The 19,475-nt window shown below is 38.5% G+C and overlaps 1 protein-coding gene across 1 annotated transcript in view; it reads right to left on the bottom strand.

Moving 5' to 3' along the window:
• LOC111149812 (glycerol kinase 5 (putative)) overlaps positions 1–19,475 on the bottom strand; it is a 72,327-nt gene that overhangs the window by 47,235 nt on the left and 5,617 nt on the right. The window contains exons 2-4 of the mRNA XM_022507102.1: positions 16,110–16,203; positions 13,615–13,690; positions 7,691–7,784 (exon numbers count right to left, since the gene is read on the bottom strand). Coding sequence (XP_022362810.1) covers positions 7,691–7,784; positions 13,615–13,690; positions 16,110–16,203 — 264 coding nt within the window. The remainder of the gene's footprint in view (positions 1–7,690; positions 7,785–13,614; positions 13,691–16,109; positions 16,204–19,475) is intronic.

The following is a 19,475-nucleotide window of genomic DNA, read 5'->3' as shown; positions in this document are numbered from 1 at the left end:
CTCTTCTGATTTGGTTAAAGCGCATTTTCCTGGGGTCTTTGCCTCCCTTTCAGTATTTTATTTGCTCCTTCATATACTCTTATCTGGACAAAATGACAAGGCGGAAAAACTCACCACAAAAAAAAAGAACAAGAGGCAGTACCAAAGGCTAGGGACCTAATCAATACAGACATTGGTAATATGTCAGATATAGAGTTCAGAATGATGATTCTCAAGGTTCTAGCCAGGCTCAAAAAATGCATGGAAGATATAAGAGAAACCCTCTTTGGAGAGACAAAAGCCCTTTCTGGAGAAATAAAAGAACTAAAATCTAATCAAGTTGAAATCAAAAAAGCTATTAATGAGGTGCAATAAAAAATGGAGGCTCTTACTGCTAGGATAAATGAGGCAGAAGAAAGAATTAGTGATATAGAAGACCAAATGACAGACAATAAGGAAGCTGAGCAAAAGAGAGACAAACAGCTACTGGACCACGAGGGGAGAATTTGAGAGATAAGTGACACCATAAGACAAAACAACATTAGAATAATGGAGATTCCAGAAGAAGAAGAAAGAGAGAGGGGAGCAGAAGGTATACTGGAGAGAATTATTGTAGAGAATTTCCCTAATATGGCAAAGGGAACAAGCATCAAAATCCAGGAGGTGCACAGAACCCCCCTCAAAATCAACAAGAATGGGTCCACACCCTGTCACCTAATAGTAAAATTTACAAGTCTTGGCAACAAAGAGAAAATCCTGAAAGCAGCCCAGGAAAAGAAGTCTGTAACATACAATGGTAAAAATATTAGATTGGCAGCGGACTTATCCACAGAGACCTGGCAGGCCAGAAAGAACTGGCATGATATATTCAGAGCACTAAACGAGAATAACATGCAGCCAAGAATACTATATCCAGCTAGCTATCATTGAAAATAGAAGAAGAGATAAAAAGCTTCCAGGACAAACAAAAACTGAAAGAATTTGCGAACATCAAACCAGATCTACAGGAAATATTGAAAGGGGTCCTCTAAGCAAAGAGAGAGCCTAAAAGTAGTAGATCAGAAAGGAATAGAAACAATATACAGTAACAGTCACCTTACAGGCAATACAATGGCACTAAATTCATATCTCTCAATAGTTACCCTGAATGTTAATGGGCTAAGTGCCCCAATCAAAAGACACAGGGTATCAGAATGGATAAAAAAACAAAACCCATCAATATGTTGCCTACAAGAAGCTCATTTTAGACCTGAAGACACGTCCAGACTGAAAGTGAGGAGGTGGAAAACAATTTACCATGCTAATGGACGTCAGAAGAAAGCTGGGGTGGCAATCCTTAGATCAGTTAGATTTTAAGCCAAAGACTATAATAAGATGAGAAAGGACACTATATCATACTCCAAGGGTCTGTCCAACAAGAAGATCTAACAATTTTAAATATCTATGCCCCTAACGTAGAAGCAGCCAACTATATAAACCAATTAATAACAAAATCAAAGAAACACATCAACAATAATACAATAATAGTAGGGGACTTTAACACTCCCCTCACTGAAATGGACAGATCATCCAAGCAAAATATCAATAAGGAAATAAAGGCCTTAAATAACACACTGGACCAGAAGGACATCACAGATATATTCAGAACATTTCATCCCAAAGCAACAGAATACACATTCTTCTCTAGTGCATATGGAACATTCTCCAGAATAGATCACATCCTGGGTCATAAATCAGGTCTCAACTGGTATCAAAAGATTGGGATCATTCCCTGCATATTTTCAGACCACAATGCTCTGAAGCTAGAACTCAATCACAAGAGGAAATTTGGAAACACAAATACGTGAAGACTAAACAGCATCCTTCTAAAGAAGGAATGGGTCAACCAGGAAATTAAAGAAGAATTGAAAAAAAATTCATGGAAACAAATGAAAATGAAAACACAATGGTTCAAAATTTGTGGGACACAGCAAAGGTTTGTCCTGAGAGGAAAATATATACTGGTACAAGCCTTTCTCAAGAAACAAGAAAGGTTTCAAATATACAACCTAACCCTACACCTAAAGGAGCTGGAGAAAGAACAAGAAAGAAAGCCTAAACCCAGCAGGAGAAGAGAAATAATAAAGATCAGAGCATAGATCAATGAAATAGAAACCAAAAAAATAAACAAACAAACAAAAACAAATAATAGAACAAATCAAGGAAACTAGGAGCTGGTTCTTTGAAAGAATTAAGAAGATTGATAAACCCCTGGCCAGACTTATCAAAAAGAAAAGAGAAAGGACCCAAATAAATAAAATCATGAATGAAAGAGGAGAGATCACAACTAACATCAAAGAAATACAAACAATTATAAGAACATACAATGAGCAACTCTATGCAAACAAATTTGACAATCTGGAAGAAATGGATGCATTCCTAGAGATATATAATCTACCACAACTGAACCAGGAAGAAATAGAAAACCTGAAGAGACCCATAACCAGTAAGGAGATTGCAAGAGTGATCAAAAATCTCCAAACAAACAAAAGCCCAGGGCCAGACGGCTTCCCAGGGGAATTCTACCAAACATTTAAAGAAGAACTAATTCCTATTCTCCTGAAACTGTTCCAAAAAATAGAAATGGAAGGAAAACTTCCAAACTCATTTTATGAGGCCAGCATCACCTTGATCCCAAAACCAGACAAGGATCCCATCAAAAAAGAGAATTATAGACCAATATCCTTAATGAACACAGATGCGAAAATTCTCACCAAAATACTAGCCAATAGGATTCAACAGGACACTAAAAGGATTATTCACCATGACCTAGTGGGATTTATTCCAGGGCTGTAAGGTTGGTTCAACATCCGCAAATCAATCAATGTGATATAACACATTAATAAAAGAAAGAACAAGAACCATATGATACTCTCCATAGATGCTGAAAAAGCATTTGACAAAGTACAGCATCCCTTCCTGATCAAAACTCCTCAAAGTGTAGGGATAGAGGCCACATACCTCAATATTATCAAAGCCATCTATGAAAAACCCACCGCAAATATCATTCTCAATGGAGAAAAACTGAAAGCTTTTCTGCTAAGGTCAGGAACACGGCAGGGATGTCCATTATCACCACTGCTATTCAACATAGTACTAGAAGTCCTAGCCTCAGCAATCAGACAACAAAAAGAAATTAAAGGCATCCAAATCGGCAAAGAAGAAGTCAAACTATCACTCTTCACAGATGATGTGATACTATATGTGGAAAACCCAAAAGACTCCACTCCAAAACTTCTAGAACTTGTACAGGAATTTAGTAAAGTGTCAGGATATAAAATCAATGCACAGAAATCAGTTGCATTTCTCTACACCAACAACAAGACAGAAGAAAGAGAAATTAAGGAGTCAATCCCATTTACAATTGCAACCAAAACTATAAGATACCTAGGAATAAACCTAACCAAAGAGGCTAAGAATCTATACTCAGAAAAGTTTAAAGTACTCATGAAAGAAATTGAGGAAGACACAAAGAAATGGAAAAATGTTCCACGCTCCTGGATTGGAAGAATAAATATTGTGAGAATGTCTATGCTACCTAAAGCAATCTACACATTTAATGCAATTCCTATCAAAGTACCATCCATTTTTTTCAAAGAAATGGAACAAATAATCCTAAAATTTATATGGAACCAGAAAAGACCTCGAATAGCCAAAGGAATATTGAAAAAGAAAGCCAAAGTTGGTGGCATCACAATTCCAGACTTCAAGCTCTATTACAAAGCTGTCATCATCAAGACAGCATGGTACTGGCAAAAGAACAAACACATAGATCAATGGAACAGAATAGAGAGCCCAGAAATAGACCCTCAACTTTATGGTCAACTAATCTTCAACAAAGCAGGAAAGAATGTCCAATGGAAAAAAGACAGCCTCTTCAATAAATGGTGTTGGGAAAATTGGACGGCCACATGCAGAAAAATGAAACTGGACCATTTCCTTACACCACACACAAAAATAGAATCAAAATGGATGAAGGACCTCAATGTGAGAAAGGAATCCATCAAAATCCTTGAAGAAAACACAGGCAGCAACCTCTTTGACCTCAGCCGCAGCCAACATCTTCCTAGGAACATCACAAAAGGTAAGGGAAGCAAGGGCAAAAATGAACTATTGGGATTTCATCAAGATCAAAAGCTTTTGCACAGCAAAGGAAACAGTTAACAAAACCAAAAGACAACTGACAGAATGGGAGAAGATATTTGCAAACGACATATCAGATAAAAGGCTAGTGTCCAAAATCTATAAAGAACTTAGCAAACTCAACACCCAAAGAACAAATAATCCAATCAAGAAATGGGCAGCAGAAGACATGAACAGACATTTCTGCAAAGAAGACATCCAGATGGCCAAAAGACACATGAAAAAGTGCTCCACATCACTCGGCATCAGGGAAATACAAATCAAAACCACAATGAGATACCACCTCACACCAGTCAGAATGGCTAAAATTAACAAGTCAGGAAACGACAGATGCTGGCGAGGATGCGGAGAAAGGGGGACCCTCCTACGCTGTAGGTGGGAATGCAGGCTGGTGCAACCACTCTGGAAAACAGCATGGAGGTTCCTCAAAAAGTTGAAAATAGAACCACCCTACGACCCAGCAATTGCACTACTGGGTATTTACCCTAAAGATACAAACGTAGTGATCCGAAGGGGCACGTGCACCCAAATGTTTATAGCAGCAATGTCCACAATAGTCAAAGTATGGAAAGAACCTAGATGTCCATCAACAGATGAATGGATAAAGAAGATGTGGTATACATATACAATGGAATACTATGCAGCCATCAAAAGAAATGAAATCTTGCCATTTGCGACGACGTGGATGGAACTAGAGGGTATGTGAAGTAAGTCAATCAGAGAAAGACAACTATCATATGATCTCCCTGATATGAGGAAGTGGAGATGCAACGTGGGGGGTTAGGGGGGTGGGAGAAGAATAAATGAAACAAGATGGGATCGGGAGGGAGACAAACCATAAGTGACTGTTAATCTCACAAAACAAACTGAGGGTTGCTGGGGGGAGTGAGGTGGGGTTATGGACATTGGGGAGGGTATGTGCTATGGAGAGTGCTGTGAAGTGTGTAAACCCGGTGATTCAGAGACCTGTACCCCTGGGGATAAAAATACATTATATGTTTATAAAAAAATAAAAAATAAAAAAATAAAGATTAAAAAAATGAATGCAGATGGACAATTCAACTTCTGAAACTGGTATTTTACAAAATATTCACTTATAGAGAATTTACCCACTTCTTGCATTTTCTTCCTCTGTTATTGCCCACCCCTCCCCTAAACAATATATTTAAAGGGGCGCCTGGGTGGCTCAGTTGGTTAAGTGTCCAACTCTTGATTTCAGCTTAGGTCATGATCTCAGGGTCATGAGATGGAGCCCTGCACCAGGCTCCACACTGGGTATGGAGACTGGTTAAGATTGTCTCTCTCCCTCTCCCTCTGCCCTTCCCTCCCCACTCACATGTACATGCTCTCTCTCCGTCAAAAAATTTTTTAAAATATATATGTATATATTTAAAAGATTGTATTTATTTACTAAAATAATAAACACAACAATCAAGAAAATGTATAAACTCAATTCTCTCTACATTTCAGTCTTGTCCCCTTTTTTTGGAACAATGAGCCCCAGTTTAATTTTTTTTCCCTTCTATTTTGGTGAGAGCATTTAAATTCTCTTAGCAAATTTCAGTTATATAATACAGTGTTATCAACTATGGTCATCAGGTTATACATTAGATCCTCAAACCTTGTTCATCTTATAACTGAAAGTTTGTACCCTTTTAACTTCCTTTTCACCTTATTCAGTGTTCAAACCTTCTGTGTTTCTTTATATTTTGTACTGCTTATTAAGAGATAAGAGTTTCTGAAAATACTTAAAATGACCACCCATAATACTTCCTCTGATGTGTTATATATATATATTTTTAAAGATTTTATTTATTTATTTGACAGAGAGATCACAAGCAGGCAGAGAGGCAGGCAGAGAGAGAGGAGGAAGCAGGCTCCCCTAGAGAGCAGAGAGCCCGATGCGGGGCTCGATCCCAGGACTCCGAGACCATGACCTGAGCCGAAGGCAGCGGCTCAACCCACTGAGCCACCCAGGCGCCCCTGATGTGTTATATTTTAAAAGAAAGAAAGAAAAAGCATCTGTATAGGATGAGTGCAGGGTAGGCTTCTCTCAGCAGCAGGCCAGGCCCTGGCATCGTGTGTGCTAAATATTTGTCTGTGTACATTTGTCTCCTAAGAAAAGCCAAAGCTTACATCATGCGCATCCTCAATATCAAGTAGATGAAGAGCTTTAAAGGCTGATTTTTGTGCCTGAAGTGAGTTTTATATGTGAGATTAGGGGTTTGTACTACAGATGTAAATATTTCCAAAGTCAAAACTTTTTTTTTTTTTAAGATTTTATTTGTTTGACAGACAGAGATCACACAAGTAGGCAGAGAGAGAGGAGGAAGCAGGCTCCCCGCCGAGCAGAGAGCCCGATGCGGGGCTCAATCCCAAGACCCCGGGATCATGACCCAAGCCGAAGGCAGAGGCTTTAACCTACTGAGCCACCCAGGCGCCCCTCAAAACTTATTTTTAAAGGAATAAAAGTTATAAATACCTCACTGACAGACCTAAGAAATGTTTGATGAATTGACCTATTAAAAACTAAAATTATGCATTAAGATACAGAATTCTACATTGTAAGTAGTATAATTTAAAATTATACCATTCAAAGTTCATTTCCTTATAATTATTTTCAACTCCTTGATTAGTTTGTCCTGTAAAGAGTACCTCTTGGTTCTCAGCCTTTCAAGTTATTAAAGCAAGGTGCATTTTCATACATTATACTAACAAAAGAAAAACCAACTGCGGGTGAGATTATGGCGAAAGTGTCTCTTGCACTCATGCACTGCTGTCAGATTCCATAATATCTATAATATCTTTGTTTGTTTTCATATAAAATTAATGTCTCCAAATAGTTGTTGAGTAAAACCAATGCTCCAGATATTCCCTGAAGCACTACCTGGTACGGGCACCCGAGCTGAGGAGGCATTTAGCTGGGCGGCATTAGAACACGGAATATTGCAACACACCGTAGGCAATCCGCAGTATTGATTATACCAGATCTGGCCACATTTGGAAATTGTCTTACCCTCTGACTCAGTAATCCCACACTTACATTGCCACCGCCACTGAGGTCACCGTCATGGTTGTCACCGTTGTCATTTGTGACCTTTATGTGACAGGCATCAGTGAAGAGCTCGTGGCAGTCAGCTAGTTATCGATCTCAATGTCCATTCTCCACTTTTCTAATAAAAGAGGATGAAATCTGGACACTTTCCTATTTTCTTTCTGGACACAGTCTGCATTTTGTCTATTTCTCCAAGAATGGCAACTTGGCAAATTCTTCTCCAGGAATGAATTCTCACTTATGTGAGAACATCTGGACCGTCCTAAACCTCCTCAGGGTTTCCTGAAATGTAGTACTTTAGTCTACCGCATATGCTTGTGGGTAACTATTCACTGATGTGAGGAGGGTGCATATGTGTATTCTCTTCTCAATCTCCTAAAGCAGTACAAATAGGAGATTATACACTTAAGCCTATAGTTAAGGGACATTTACAGGGAAAACAGCAACATCCAAATCACAGAAGAAAAAGATTACCTTCAGTCTGAGCGAATTATTCCAAGATTTTACAAGTTCAACAGCTCTTAGGTCTTGCCAACTAATGAAGTTGTGAAAATGATTTCCTGTTTTCCTATGAATGATAAAAACAGTATTTGGAGACTCAATATGAATTGAGGCTATATTAAATAAAAGATCTGCCATAAGAGAAAACAAAATTAGAGGGCACACTGGAATCTCAAAGTATGAGTTAATTAAACGGGGCTTGCTGAATGACTTATTTTATAAACTGAACACATTTTGTAAGTATTATAATGTGATACATAATATGAAATTCTAGACCAAATTCTAATAGGAAAGATGCTCTTTTTGAAGCACTACAATGTGCATACTTCTAAAACACAAGAAATTTAATGAAAAGGCCTTTAAATACTTGCCCATACACCTTAAAAAGAAGCCAATGCTTTCCCCCTTCATTGTACCTTGTCACACTATCAGATCAAAACCTCTATACCTACAGAAGAGCTGAAATATTGCCTAAACCTATTTCTACGTCTCTCAACTTTATGACTGGCTTAGCCACTGGCAACCTACCAGGCTTATCAAAATGTGTCTAGTAAAAAGAAATTTAACAACCTCTGGGTGGGCACTGCAATATAAGTACAAAACTAAGAAATATAGTAGAAATAAATCATTTCCCTTTTTGGCTATTGTAAATCAACCACTGACATCTACCAATCTTCGACATTCAACTCAGACTTGCTTTCTACTCTATTTCCAGGTGCCCTCCTGTGTGGGTTGGCCACATTCAATTCCCTAGACTGTCATAACCCCTACTTCTTAAGCAGTCCATACTCAAGAGCATGTCCTCAACTTTATTAATCTGGGAACATTCTACTCCTGAAATTCTAACATTCCAATATATTAGTCGACACTTCTTGCTATTATTCCAGTTCTCTCAATCTTACTCTCTAAATGCCTTCCCTTCAACCTCACTGCAGCCTTTAATCCCTCAAACATTCCCTTTTCTTCCTACCAACCTCTCCCAGGCTTCCTTCCATTCTTGCATCCCATGACCTAGCACACTCTCTACCCCTTGACTCTCTTTATAAAAATTGTGGTAAAACAAGAAACAGAGAGCAGGCTAGTGTTGCTGGAGCACAGAATAGGAGGAGGGGAGTCTGAGAGAAGGTCAGTGTCAGGAAGGAGTCAGAACGCGTGATGGTGGCACCTTCTGTACATTACCCCTTGAAATCTACAGTACTTCTCATTCTTCAAACATACCATGCTCTTCCAGCTACTGTTTTTGCCAGTGATTTGCTCTTCTCACTTAGAAAACTCCTGCTCATCCTACAAGGCCTGGCTCAAGTGACTCTGTAAAACCCTGCCTCATTCCACCTTCTTCTACACTATTCAGTTGCCCTCCTTCGGTTCCTTCATTACCAGGTACACAGCAATTCTACCAGGCAGATTTCTACCAGCCTGTACCCTAACTCTCGAAGGCTCACATCTGTATCTCCCACTGGACCGTGAGCCTCCTGAAGACACAGTCTATTCATTTTCAGATTCTCACCCCCTAGCCCAGACAACAAAAACTATTTGAAAAACAAATGCTGCTACCAATCAGGACTATCAGACTGTGTTTGACAGAAGTGAAATCTACACATACACGATTCTCTGTGCCATTCTACACACAATAGCATCTACTTACACACTTAAATCTGATCTTTAATCACTGATTCATCAAATGCTTACACAGCAATTTGTGCCAGGAGCTGGGGACATAGGTATGAAGAAGAGAGAGACACAGCATCTTTGCCCCTATGAATATATTCTCTACCAGGGAAGCCAAAGAAATACTCAATTACTCAATTGCTTACTTACTATAGGAATAAGTCTTCTGAAGGAAAAATACAAATTGCCATGAATATACTAACAGGGAGACCTTGCCCAGTGCAGAGGTCAGGAAAGACTTCCATGAGAAATGACAATAGAAGCGAGCTCTGAAGGATGAGAAGGAACAAACAAGGAGGTTGAACACTCCTGACTAAATATATTACACGTTCCAAGCTTGTCAGCCAGGATGAAGCACGATGCGTTAGATGCTAGCATAGCTGAAGAACAAGGACAGGGAGAGGATCACAAGAGGAGAGTGACATCATTAATTCATAACATGGTAGAAGACAATCTAGAATACTGATCTCAAGAAGCAGCGCATATTCCAATATTCACTTAGCAGTGATTTGGGCTCGTTTTCCCTCTGTCAACAATAAAAGGAGAAATGGAGGAAAAACGTCAATAGCAATATTGTAAATGAGTTGCCTTAAACCTCTCTAACACATTCCGCCATTTCGTGGCTCTTAATATATTTGTGTCATAAGTAATTGGTAAGAACCATTAACACAAGTATCAGGTACCACAATAAAAGATGTATTTGGTGCTGCGGGAACACAGGCTCATTTGTATACTTGTATTAAGAGACTGCAAATTCCTTGAGGGCTGGTGCTCTTACTCATTTTCCTATTCAGCTCTGCAGCCAGCACAGTGCTTCACTCCCTGTGAGTCCTCAAACAGTTACTGAGTGAATCTCAGTTTGCTTGCATGACTCATAGTTTATGTTACTAATTGGCACACACCCTGATCCGAGGTTAGCAGGCAGAAGCCTCCCTGAGAGACACAGAGATTGAAGAACCAAAACAGCTCAGATATTTAAGAACAAAAGGAACTTAAAACAACCAAGATGGAGGAGATATGCCATTACTGGAAGAGGCAGGCTAAACACACCACTGATTAAATACACTGAGAAAAATTTTTTAACCTTAAGAATATGAAGAAAACACAAGGACCAAGTTTCCTGGCATCGAAAGGAGGGGGAAAGAGAAAAACAAAAACAAAGTTCAAAGTGTTAGACATACTGACAGCAACAACCGGAAAATAATGTTTGTACGGTCAGGACAACAGGACCACGGCCGTGACTGCAGGAGAAAGAAGCTGTGAGCTGGGGCAAGGAGGTGCAGGCTGGGACTGGAATGCACAGCAGACCGTGCCAGGGGCCTGTCTGTCAACCTTTCTCCAGAAAATGAGCACGAGGTACTTCCTGCTGTCTCGGAGCCGTGCCCACTTCTGCACTGTATCTCCGCTCTCTGTTGTGGCGCTTGCAGATCTGCCGACATTCTGTGCTACCGTGGCTCACAAGGATTCGGGGAGCATTATTTTAAGACTCCATTATTTCAAGGTAAAAGAAGCACAAAGCCTTGTGTGGGTTTTTTTGGGAAAATCTCTAGCGTTTCAGTTTCTACAAGCAAAGTTTCCAAAACTCGTGAAAGAATACAAACATCTCAAAAAAGGACAGTCAAGAAGAAAATTCACAATTAACTGTCTTAGGAAGAAATCTTACCCTTCCACAAGGACACCATCACCAGTAAGGGAAGTGAACAGTCTTGGAACCTGACCTGACTCCTCTGTTTCTCCCAAAAGTGAAACATGGTCTTATTGCCACATACAAACTTTCTTCCTATTTTAATCTTCCTGTTATGAATGACCTGCTATCTAGGTTTTGATGTAAACTATCTTTTTTTTTTAATATTTTATTTATTTATTTGAGAGAGAGGCAGTGAGAGAGAGCATGAGTGAGGAGAAGGTCAGAGGGAGAAGCAGACTCCCCGCGGAGCTGGGAGCCCGATGCAGGACTCGATCCCGGGACTCCGGGATCATGACCTGAGCCGAAAGCAGTCATCCAACCAACTGAGCCACCCAGGCGTCCCTGATGTAAACAATCTTTGTGGGCAATGATCTAATCTCCAAATCCAACAAAACACAACACTTCCAGTGAGTTATTTCCCTAGGAACACTCCCTTGCCCCCACTTCCATCCACCTACTTCCCAGATCCGTGTTTGTCCTATCATGCCAGCTTTTTGCTTTCTGATCCCGTTTATGTTGGGCGGAGGGGCGAATATTCATTGTCCAAATCCTCAGTCTTCTTTTTTTTCTATCCATGTAATTCCTATCAGAGAACACACCTATTTCTCTCGACTCAGTCTATGTCAACAATCCTCCACTAGGAGTGATTCTGTCCCCCAAGGGACTTTGGACAATGTCTGGAGATGTCTTTGGTTGTCACAACTGGGGGAGTGGGGTGCGGCTGGTACCTGGTGGGCAGAGACCAGGGATGCTGCCTAACATCCTACAATGCCCAGGACAGCCCCCAACAACTAGGAATCATCTGGCCCAAAATGTGAACGGTGCCACTCTTTAGAAATCCTGATCTACCCAGATGACTTTAATTCATTTAGTCTTTCATCTGGCAAATGTATCACCTATTTAAGACATGCTCTGGGGGCGCCTGGGTGGCTCAGTGGGTTAAGCCGCTGCCTTCGGCTCAGGTCATGATCTCAGAGTCCTGGGATCGAGTCCCGTATCGGGCTCTCTGCTCAGCAGGGAGCCTGCTTCCCTCTCTCTCTCTCTCTCTCTCTGCCTGCCTATCTACTTGTGATCTCTCTCTGTCAAATAAACAAATAAAATCTTAAAAAAAAAAAAAAAGAAAAAGACGTGCTCTGCCCAGCACACAGGTTGGGAAGTTTGGGGAAGGCATGCTGTAGATGCAGGCAACCATCTGAGATACATCGTATCTTGAAAGAAAAAGCACTTATCTAGAGGAAATGAGCCATGCCTTAGTTAAACCAGACAAACGTTCAAACCACCTTTGGGGGACCTCCACATTCACATATCCCAAACCAAACACTTCATCATATTCCCTTCCACCCACCCTCATCACCATCTAACTCATTCCTCCTCTAATGTTCTCTATAATTTCTATCATATCCCCTCTAACATCAAGGCCAGACATATTGGTAAAGTTAAACTTTTTCCTCTTATCCAATACTGAAATAAAGGCCAAGACCTTGTGAATTCACCCGGATTATGTTTCTAACACTTATCCCTACTTCCTATATCTACTACTTTTCCTCCCCACTGCCCTATGCTCAAGATGCCTTTGGAGTCTAGTGCTTTGTAACAAAAAAACATCTTATAGAGTTTTGTGATTGTTGTTATTGTTTTTAATGAAACTCATGTTGGGACTTCTGGGAGGCTTAGTTGGTTAAGCGTCTGCCTTCGGCTCAGGTCATGCACGATCCCGGAGTGCCAGAATCAAGCCCCACATCGGGCTCCCTGCTCAGCGGGGAGTCTGTTTCTCCCTCTAACACCCACCCCGCTCTCATGCTCTCTCTCATTTTCTCTCTCTCTCTTTCAAATAAATAAAACCTTAAAAAGTTTAAAGAAACTCATGTTGAAGGCAATATGGGTATAGTGGAAAGAGCATGTCTGGAGTTCAAAAAGATAATTTGGAATCTTGGCTCTATTTATTAACTGAGTGGCCTTGAACCACTTACATAATTATTTCACTGAGCCCTGGTTTCTTCCTATATAAAAGAGTCATAGTACCTAAATAACAAGTTTGTTAGGATAACAGAACCTGAAATGTAGATATTCACTATATGATAACCATTATATTATAATTGTGTTTAATCTACACATACCCCATATGTTGTAGGTACATAAATATTAAATTTGTAATAGACTGAAAATATAAACCATAATTATAGAATCGTGTTTATGAAATTTGTTAGTCTCTCTTGAATCTTTTTTGGTATAAGCTAATTTTTAAGATTTCAATCCATGCTTATTTGAAAAACTACCTTATATCAAAAGAAAGGAATGGAGAATTTTATGACAGTAACAATACTTTTTATTGTTATCATTTTATGTAAGTCGACCTCAGATAACATGCAGGGAGCGTATTTTAAAATGCCAGAAAGTAGGCCCACTTTCATCCCTCTTAACCAAGTTAAACTGCTATTAATTCACCAATTTAAACTCTCCAAAAAGGTTTCACAGCAATGGAGCGATGTATTCACTGTGGTCCAAACCCAGCAACAGAATGCTTATCACACAATGTACTTACTTGTTCCACGTAATAAAAGTTCCTCTCTGTGTTGAAATGCCAAGACCAACAACTTGATTCATCTCTATCCCAGCAGCTAAAAATAAAGATAGGTAAAACACATGTTTAAAAGCTAGTAAAGCTTTTCTTTATAATATTATAGTATGGGAAATAAATCATTCAATATAATCTTTAAGGGAAACAAATGGGTTTAGCATTTAGTAACATAACTGGAGCTAATAAAGGAAGCACTACTAAGATGGTTTTACAGTAATTTTTTACTTAAAGGGAAAAAGGTCATATTCTAATAATAAGAAAAGGAGCTTTTTGTTTTAAATGTTAGGAAAAAAAAGCAAACACCACTCAAAGTAAGTTAGACTGTATTTCTTCTTGATAATACTAAAAGACTGATCTTAATTCAAGCAATGATCAACCTATAAAAATTAATAAAGGGAAACCTCTCTAAAATGCATTGCAGGCCAAACCACTGGGTCAATTACAGGAAGACCTATCAATCACAGACCCCAAGAGTAGAATCCTTAGCAGGAAGGAATCGGCAATTATAGGTCATTAACGGGAAAAGATGCACATTGCATCTGCTAAAATAAATTTACCCCAGCCAATGAAAAACCATCATTACCCCAAACTCTCACTTTTCTCCAATGGACTACAGTTCAAAACAATCCTTCCCAACCTCTTTCTCCTTTTCCACAAAATAACATTCCTTTCCTTTGTTTGCTGCACTAGCCTACGGTTTTTGCCATAGCTTGCTCATCCCAAATTGCTACTCCTGAATAAATCGCCCTTCGCTGGTATAACAACTTATTTTTATGGTCTCCACAACATAATATAAGTTGATGGTTGATGACAAGAAAAATTCCCAGGGAAAATAGTATAATTACTGAAGCTTAGATCTTAACAGATGCTAAGATGCAAATAGGAATGTGGTCTTTCTGGGGCATCTGAGCGGCTCAGTCAGTTAAGGGTCTGCCTTCCGCTCAGGTCATGATCCCAGGGTCCTGGGATCCAGTCCTGCATCGGGCTCCTTACCCAAGAAGAGAGATTCTTTCTCTCATTCTCTCTCTCTCTCTGTCAAATAAATAAACAAAATCTTTAAAAGAAAAAAAAAAAAAACCCATGGTCTTCCTGGTTCATACTTCTCAAAATATTGCAACTCAAGTATATTTTGTGATATTCTTTAAGAAAAGCAATTTATTGCACTAGGAAAATTAGGTACAACTTAAATTTGAGCACTGAGGAAGATACTTCACCCCTGTATAGTGCTCCCCTGAAAAATATTTAACCTGAATCTAATCATGGGGAAATAAGACAACCGCAAAATGCAGGACCATTTAATAAACTGGTCTATACTTCTGAAAACTGTCAGTGCCACGAATAACATGCTCTAGATTAAAAGAGACTAGACAGACTGACTGCCAAATGCAATGCCTCACCTTTGGATAGATTCTAGATTGGGAAAAAAAAAAAACCTATTAATGACTGAGATAAGAGAGGAATACTGAAGATTAAGTATTAGAAAATATTACTGTATTAATGTTAAATTTCCTCTGTGATATGTGCAGTGTGCTTATATAGGAGAATTCTCCCTTCCTTTAGAGGTAATGCTGAAATATTTAGGGATCACAGGTAATTATGTCAAATGAACCCTTAAATGGGTCAAAAAAAAGAGTTTGTATAGAATGATAAACACTGCTAAACATGTGTGAATCTGGGAAAAGGCATACAGGTGTTCCATGTACTATTCTTGCAGCTTTTTAAAATAAGTTTTGAAGTATTTCAAACCAAAAAGGCAAGAAGGAGAAGCAACTGAGACACAAAAATAAAATGAAAGATCTTTTAGAATTCACATTTATAAGTCATCTCTTGCCATATTCTTAAAAAAAGTTACACGGGGAAAATGTCCTTAAAGAGTTAAGATTTCAGGTGCCTGGGTGGTTCAGTCAGTTAAGCTTTTTCCTTCCACTCAGGTCATGATCCCAGGGTCCAGGGATCAAGTCTGGCATTGGGCTCCTTGCTCAGCAAGGAGCCTGCTTCTCCCTCTGCCTCTACCCCTTCCCCTATTTGTGCTCCCTCTCTCTCTCTCTCTCGGATGAGTAAATAAAACATTAAAAAAAAAATACAGGTAACACAGCTGTAAATTCCCGAGAGCAGGAACTGTGGGTTATAATTTTGTTTATAACCCCCTAGTATTTTGTACACAACAGGAAGTCGAATGAGCACTAGCCACAACCCCGAATGAAGAAGGAAAGTAAGCCTTTATACTATATTGAAAAAAGATTTAAACCAGAGGACGAGAGTTGCTGTTACCTTTCCTTGACAAAGTGGTTAATTATAAATCACAGATGTCTGCCGAAAAATACTGAGAAATTTTACCCCAGTAAAATACTATTTGTGTAATTATAACTTAGGAAACCCACAAAATTCGACAGACTGAGGAAAACTTTAACTACAAACAAAATACACTTTATTATTTTTATTTTTGCAAGTCTAATTACCTTGAACAGATTCTTTTATTACAGTCACAAACTGAAGCCAGAGAACATCGGGATCAATTTCAACCCAGCCAGCTTGAGGATAAAGACTTTCTATCTATTTGGAAAAAGAAATTTTCGTAAAAACAACATTAGGTAAGTCAATAACATCTGGGTCTTAAAATTTTTTAAATGGTTAAAATGATTAACAATTTTATTTCATTTATTATCTAATTAATTTTATTGTTAAAATAGAAATTATGAAATAAAAGCTTTCTCTAGTTCATGAGTTTACAGAAAATTTATTTTATCTTTACTTTCTAAGTTTTCTATAATGAAGATGTACTATTTTTATAAGAAAAAAAAATTTTTTTAAACAAAAATTAACAAATAAAGTACCAAGTTCTGATTCAGACTATGATGGAGGAAACACAATCCACCCTGCCTCTACCACTGAACGCAGGGATAAAACGTGGGCTGAATGCACACTCTAAAAAATCTAAGGTGGCAGGAAGATGGAGGAGGATAAGAATTCGAGTACAGCTAACTGGTGGTGAGTTTCCAATTTCTTCCCTGATATTCCCTGGTATAATCAAGACAGTCCACAAAACCAGAAGTGGGTACAAGGATGCAGTGGAAACTCCAGGAGAAGCTCTCATGTTTTGGCTAACACTCAGAGAGAATGGGAGAAATCCCCCATATTTCCTTTTTCCCCTGCTTCCCTCCATATTTTTGTACCCAGGCTAGTGGTTGCAGTAGTAATTGCAATACCTAAAATACTGAAGGAGGTAAAACTCCCTCTCCAACCAGAGAAGATAGGGCCCAAGACCGCCATATTTTTTTTTCTCTCTCTCTCTGCGGTCCTGATGTGCAGCCGCAGCTGTGGCCATAGGAAATGCCAGCAGAGTAGGGTAATGAAAGCTCCAGCTTTCTGGTAAGAGGAGACAAAAGGGGAAGCTTAGGGGACCAAAAAGTACCACACCATCTCAGAGAGGGAGGAGCTTGGGAAAGCTGCTCTGGAAAGTTGGGTATGAATTCCGAGACTCACCTTGAAGCTGTACATGTGTGAACTGTAATATAAACAACATGGCAAAGATGTTAAGAACTAAGGGACAAACCCCTACCCGGGTACCAGACGGGCTACTAGGTGGCACATTCACAGGGCAGGTACAAATAGTACTGTCAAGATTCTGGAAATGAGGGACGCCTGGGTGGCTCAGTTGGTTAAGCAGCTGCCTTCGGCTCAGGTCATGATCCCAGTGTCCTGGGATCGAGTCCCACATCGGGCTCCTTGCTTGGCAGGGAGCCTGCTTCTCCCTCTGCCTCTGCCTGCCATTCTGTCTGCCTGTGCTTGCTCTCTCTCTCTGACAAATAAATAAAATCTTAAAAAAAAAAAAAAAAAGATTCTGGAAATGACAAACACTGAAACCAAAGTTCACAGAAAAACTGGCAGAATTTGTAGGCTGAATCCAACTGCATTAACTGCCTGGTAAAAGAAAAATATCAACATTCATCATAGGATTTACATAAGACCTGGAGTCTTATAACACTATATTCAAAATGTCCATGATATAATCTGAAATTGCAAGGTATATGAAGGACTAGAAAGTTCTCACCTCATATGGGAAAAGATAATAGAGGCCAATGTCAAGATGACAGGTGTCTGATCAAGACTTCACAAGCAGTGATTATAAAAATGTTCCAAGAAGAAAGGGCAAATTCTTTTGAAACAAATGGCAAAACAGAAAGTCTTAGCCAAGAAATATAAGACAAAAAGAAAAACAAAATAAAATTTTTAGAACTCAAAAATACAATAATTAGGAGAATTGAAGAAGTGCAGAGAGGCTGGTCAAGGGGTACAAACTTTCAGTTATAAGATGAATGAGTTCTGGAGACCTAACATCCATCATGGTGACTATAGTTAATAATAATGTACTGTATACTTGAAATTTGCTAGGAGAGCAGTTCTCAAGTGTTCTCAACACACACACATACACAAATAGCGTGAGGTAATGGGTATGTTAATTAGCTTCATTATGGTAATCATTTCACAATGTATATGTGTACCAAAACATCAAGTTGTATACCTTACCTATATACAACTTTTATTTTCAATCATACCTCAATAAAGCTGGAAAATCAATTTTAAAAAAATAGAATTAAAATAAAAAAACATACTGGATGGGCTTAACAAGAGAATAAAGACAACAGAAGAAAGTCAGTAAACCAAAGATAGAGTAATGGAAATTATCTAACTTAAATAACAGAAAGAAAAAATATTGGAAAAAAAAGAATGAATAAAGCCTCAGGGATCTATGAGACAGGAGCAAAAGGTCTAATATTTAAGTCATCAGATTCCCCAAAGAAGGAAAAAAAAAAAAAGAGAGTTCAATGCAAAAAAAAAAAAAAAAAATTAGGGAAGTAATAGTGCTAAAAATTTTTCAAGTTCAGTGGAAGACTTAAAATCTATATATTCAAGAAACTTAGAAGACTCCTAAAAGGATAAGTCCAAAGCATTACACATCCAGATCCAGTATAATTAAAATGCTGAAAACCAAAAACTAAGGAAAATCTTGAAAGCAGTCACACATTATATATATAGAACAATGATTCTGTATGACTGCAGACTTCTCATCAGAGCCATGGAGGCCAGGAGGAAGTGGTTCAACATTTCTAAAGTGCTAAAGAAATGCCATCTACAATTGCATATAAATCCCAGTAGGATTTTTTTGTAGATACAGACACGATGATTCTAAAATTTATAGGAGAAAGCAAAAGAACAAAATAACCAGAAAAATGTTGACAATTAAACTGGAGAAATCATACTTTTTAAAGACTTATTATACAATTTTAAGACTTATTATAATGTTATATTAGCCAAAACAGTGTGCTACTAGCATAAAAATGAAGAAATAGGGGGTGCCTGGGTGGCTCAGTTGGTTAAGTGTCCTGAGATCCAGCCCTATGTTGGGCTCAGTGCTCAGTGCAGAGTATGCTTATCCCTGTCCCTCGCCCCACTTGTGTGCTCTCTCTCTCTACCTAAAATAAATGAAATTTTTAAAAAAATAAATGAACAACTAGATATCAATGGAACAAAGTTCAAAAAAAGACTGACACAAATATAGCTAATTCATTTTGAGAAGTATATACAAAACAATTCAATGGAAAAAAAGATAGCTTTTTCAACAGTTGGAAACAATCAGACATTTATATGTAAAAAAAATTAACCTCAAACTCACATCTTACACAAAACTTCACTCAAAATTGATCACAGATCTAAATTTAAGACATAAAACTATAAAATATTTAGAAGAAAACACAAGAAAAAAATATTTGTGATGTGGTATTAGATGAAGTGCTCTTAGACATGACACCAAAATTACCATTCAT

This window comes from Enhydra lutris, unplaced genomic scaffold (genome assembly GCF_002288905.1).
Source record: "Enhydra lutris kenyoni isolate GAN:26980312 unplaced genomic scaffold, ASM228890v2 scaffoldscaffold2, whole genome shotgun sequence".
Classification (NCBI taxonomy): Eukaryota; Metazoa; Chordata; class Mammalia; order Carnivora; family Mustelidae; genus Enhydra; species Enhydra lutris.
The sequence above is the reverse complement of the archived record's forward strand: the minus strand, read 5'-3'. Positions and strand labels throughout refer to the sequence as shown.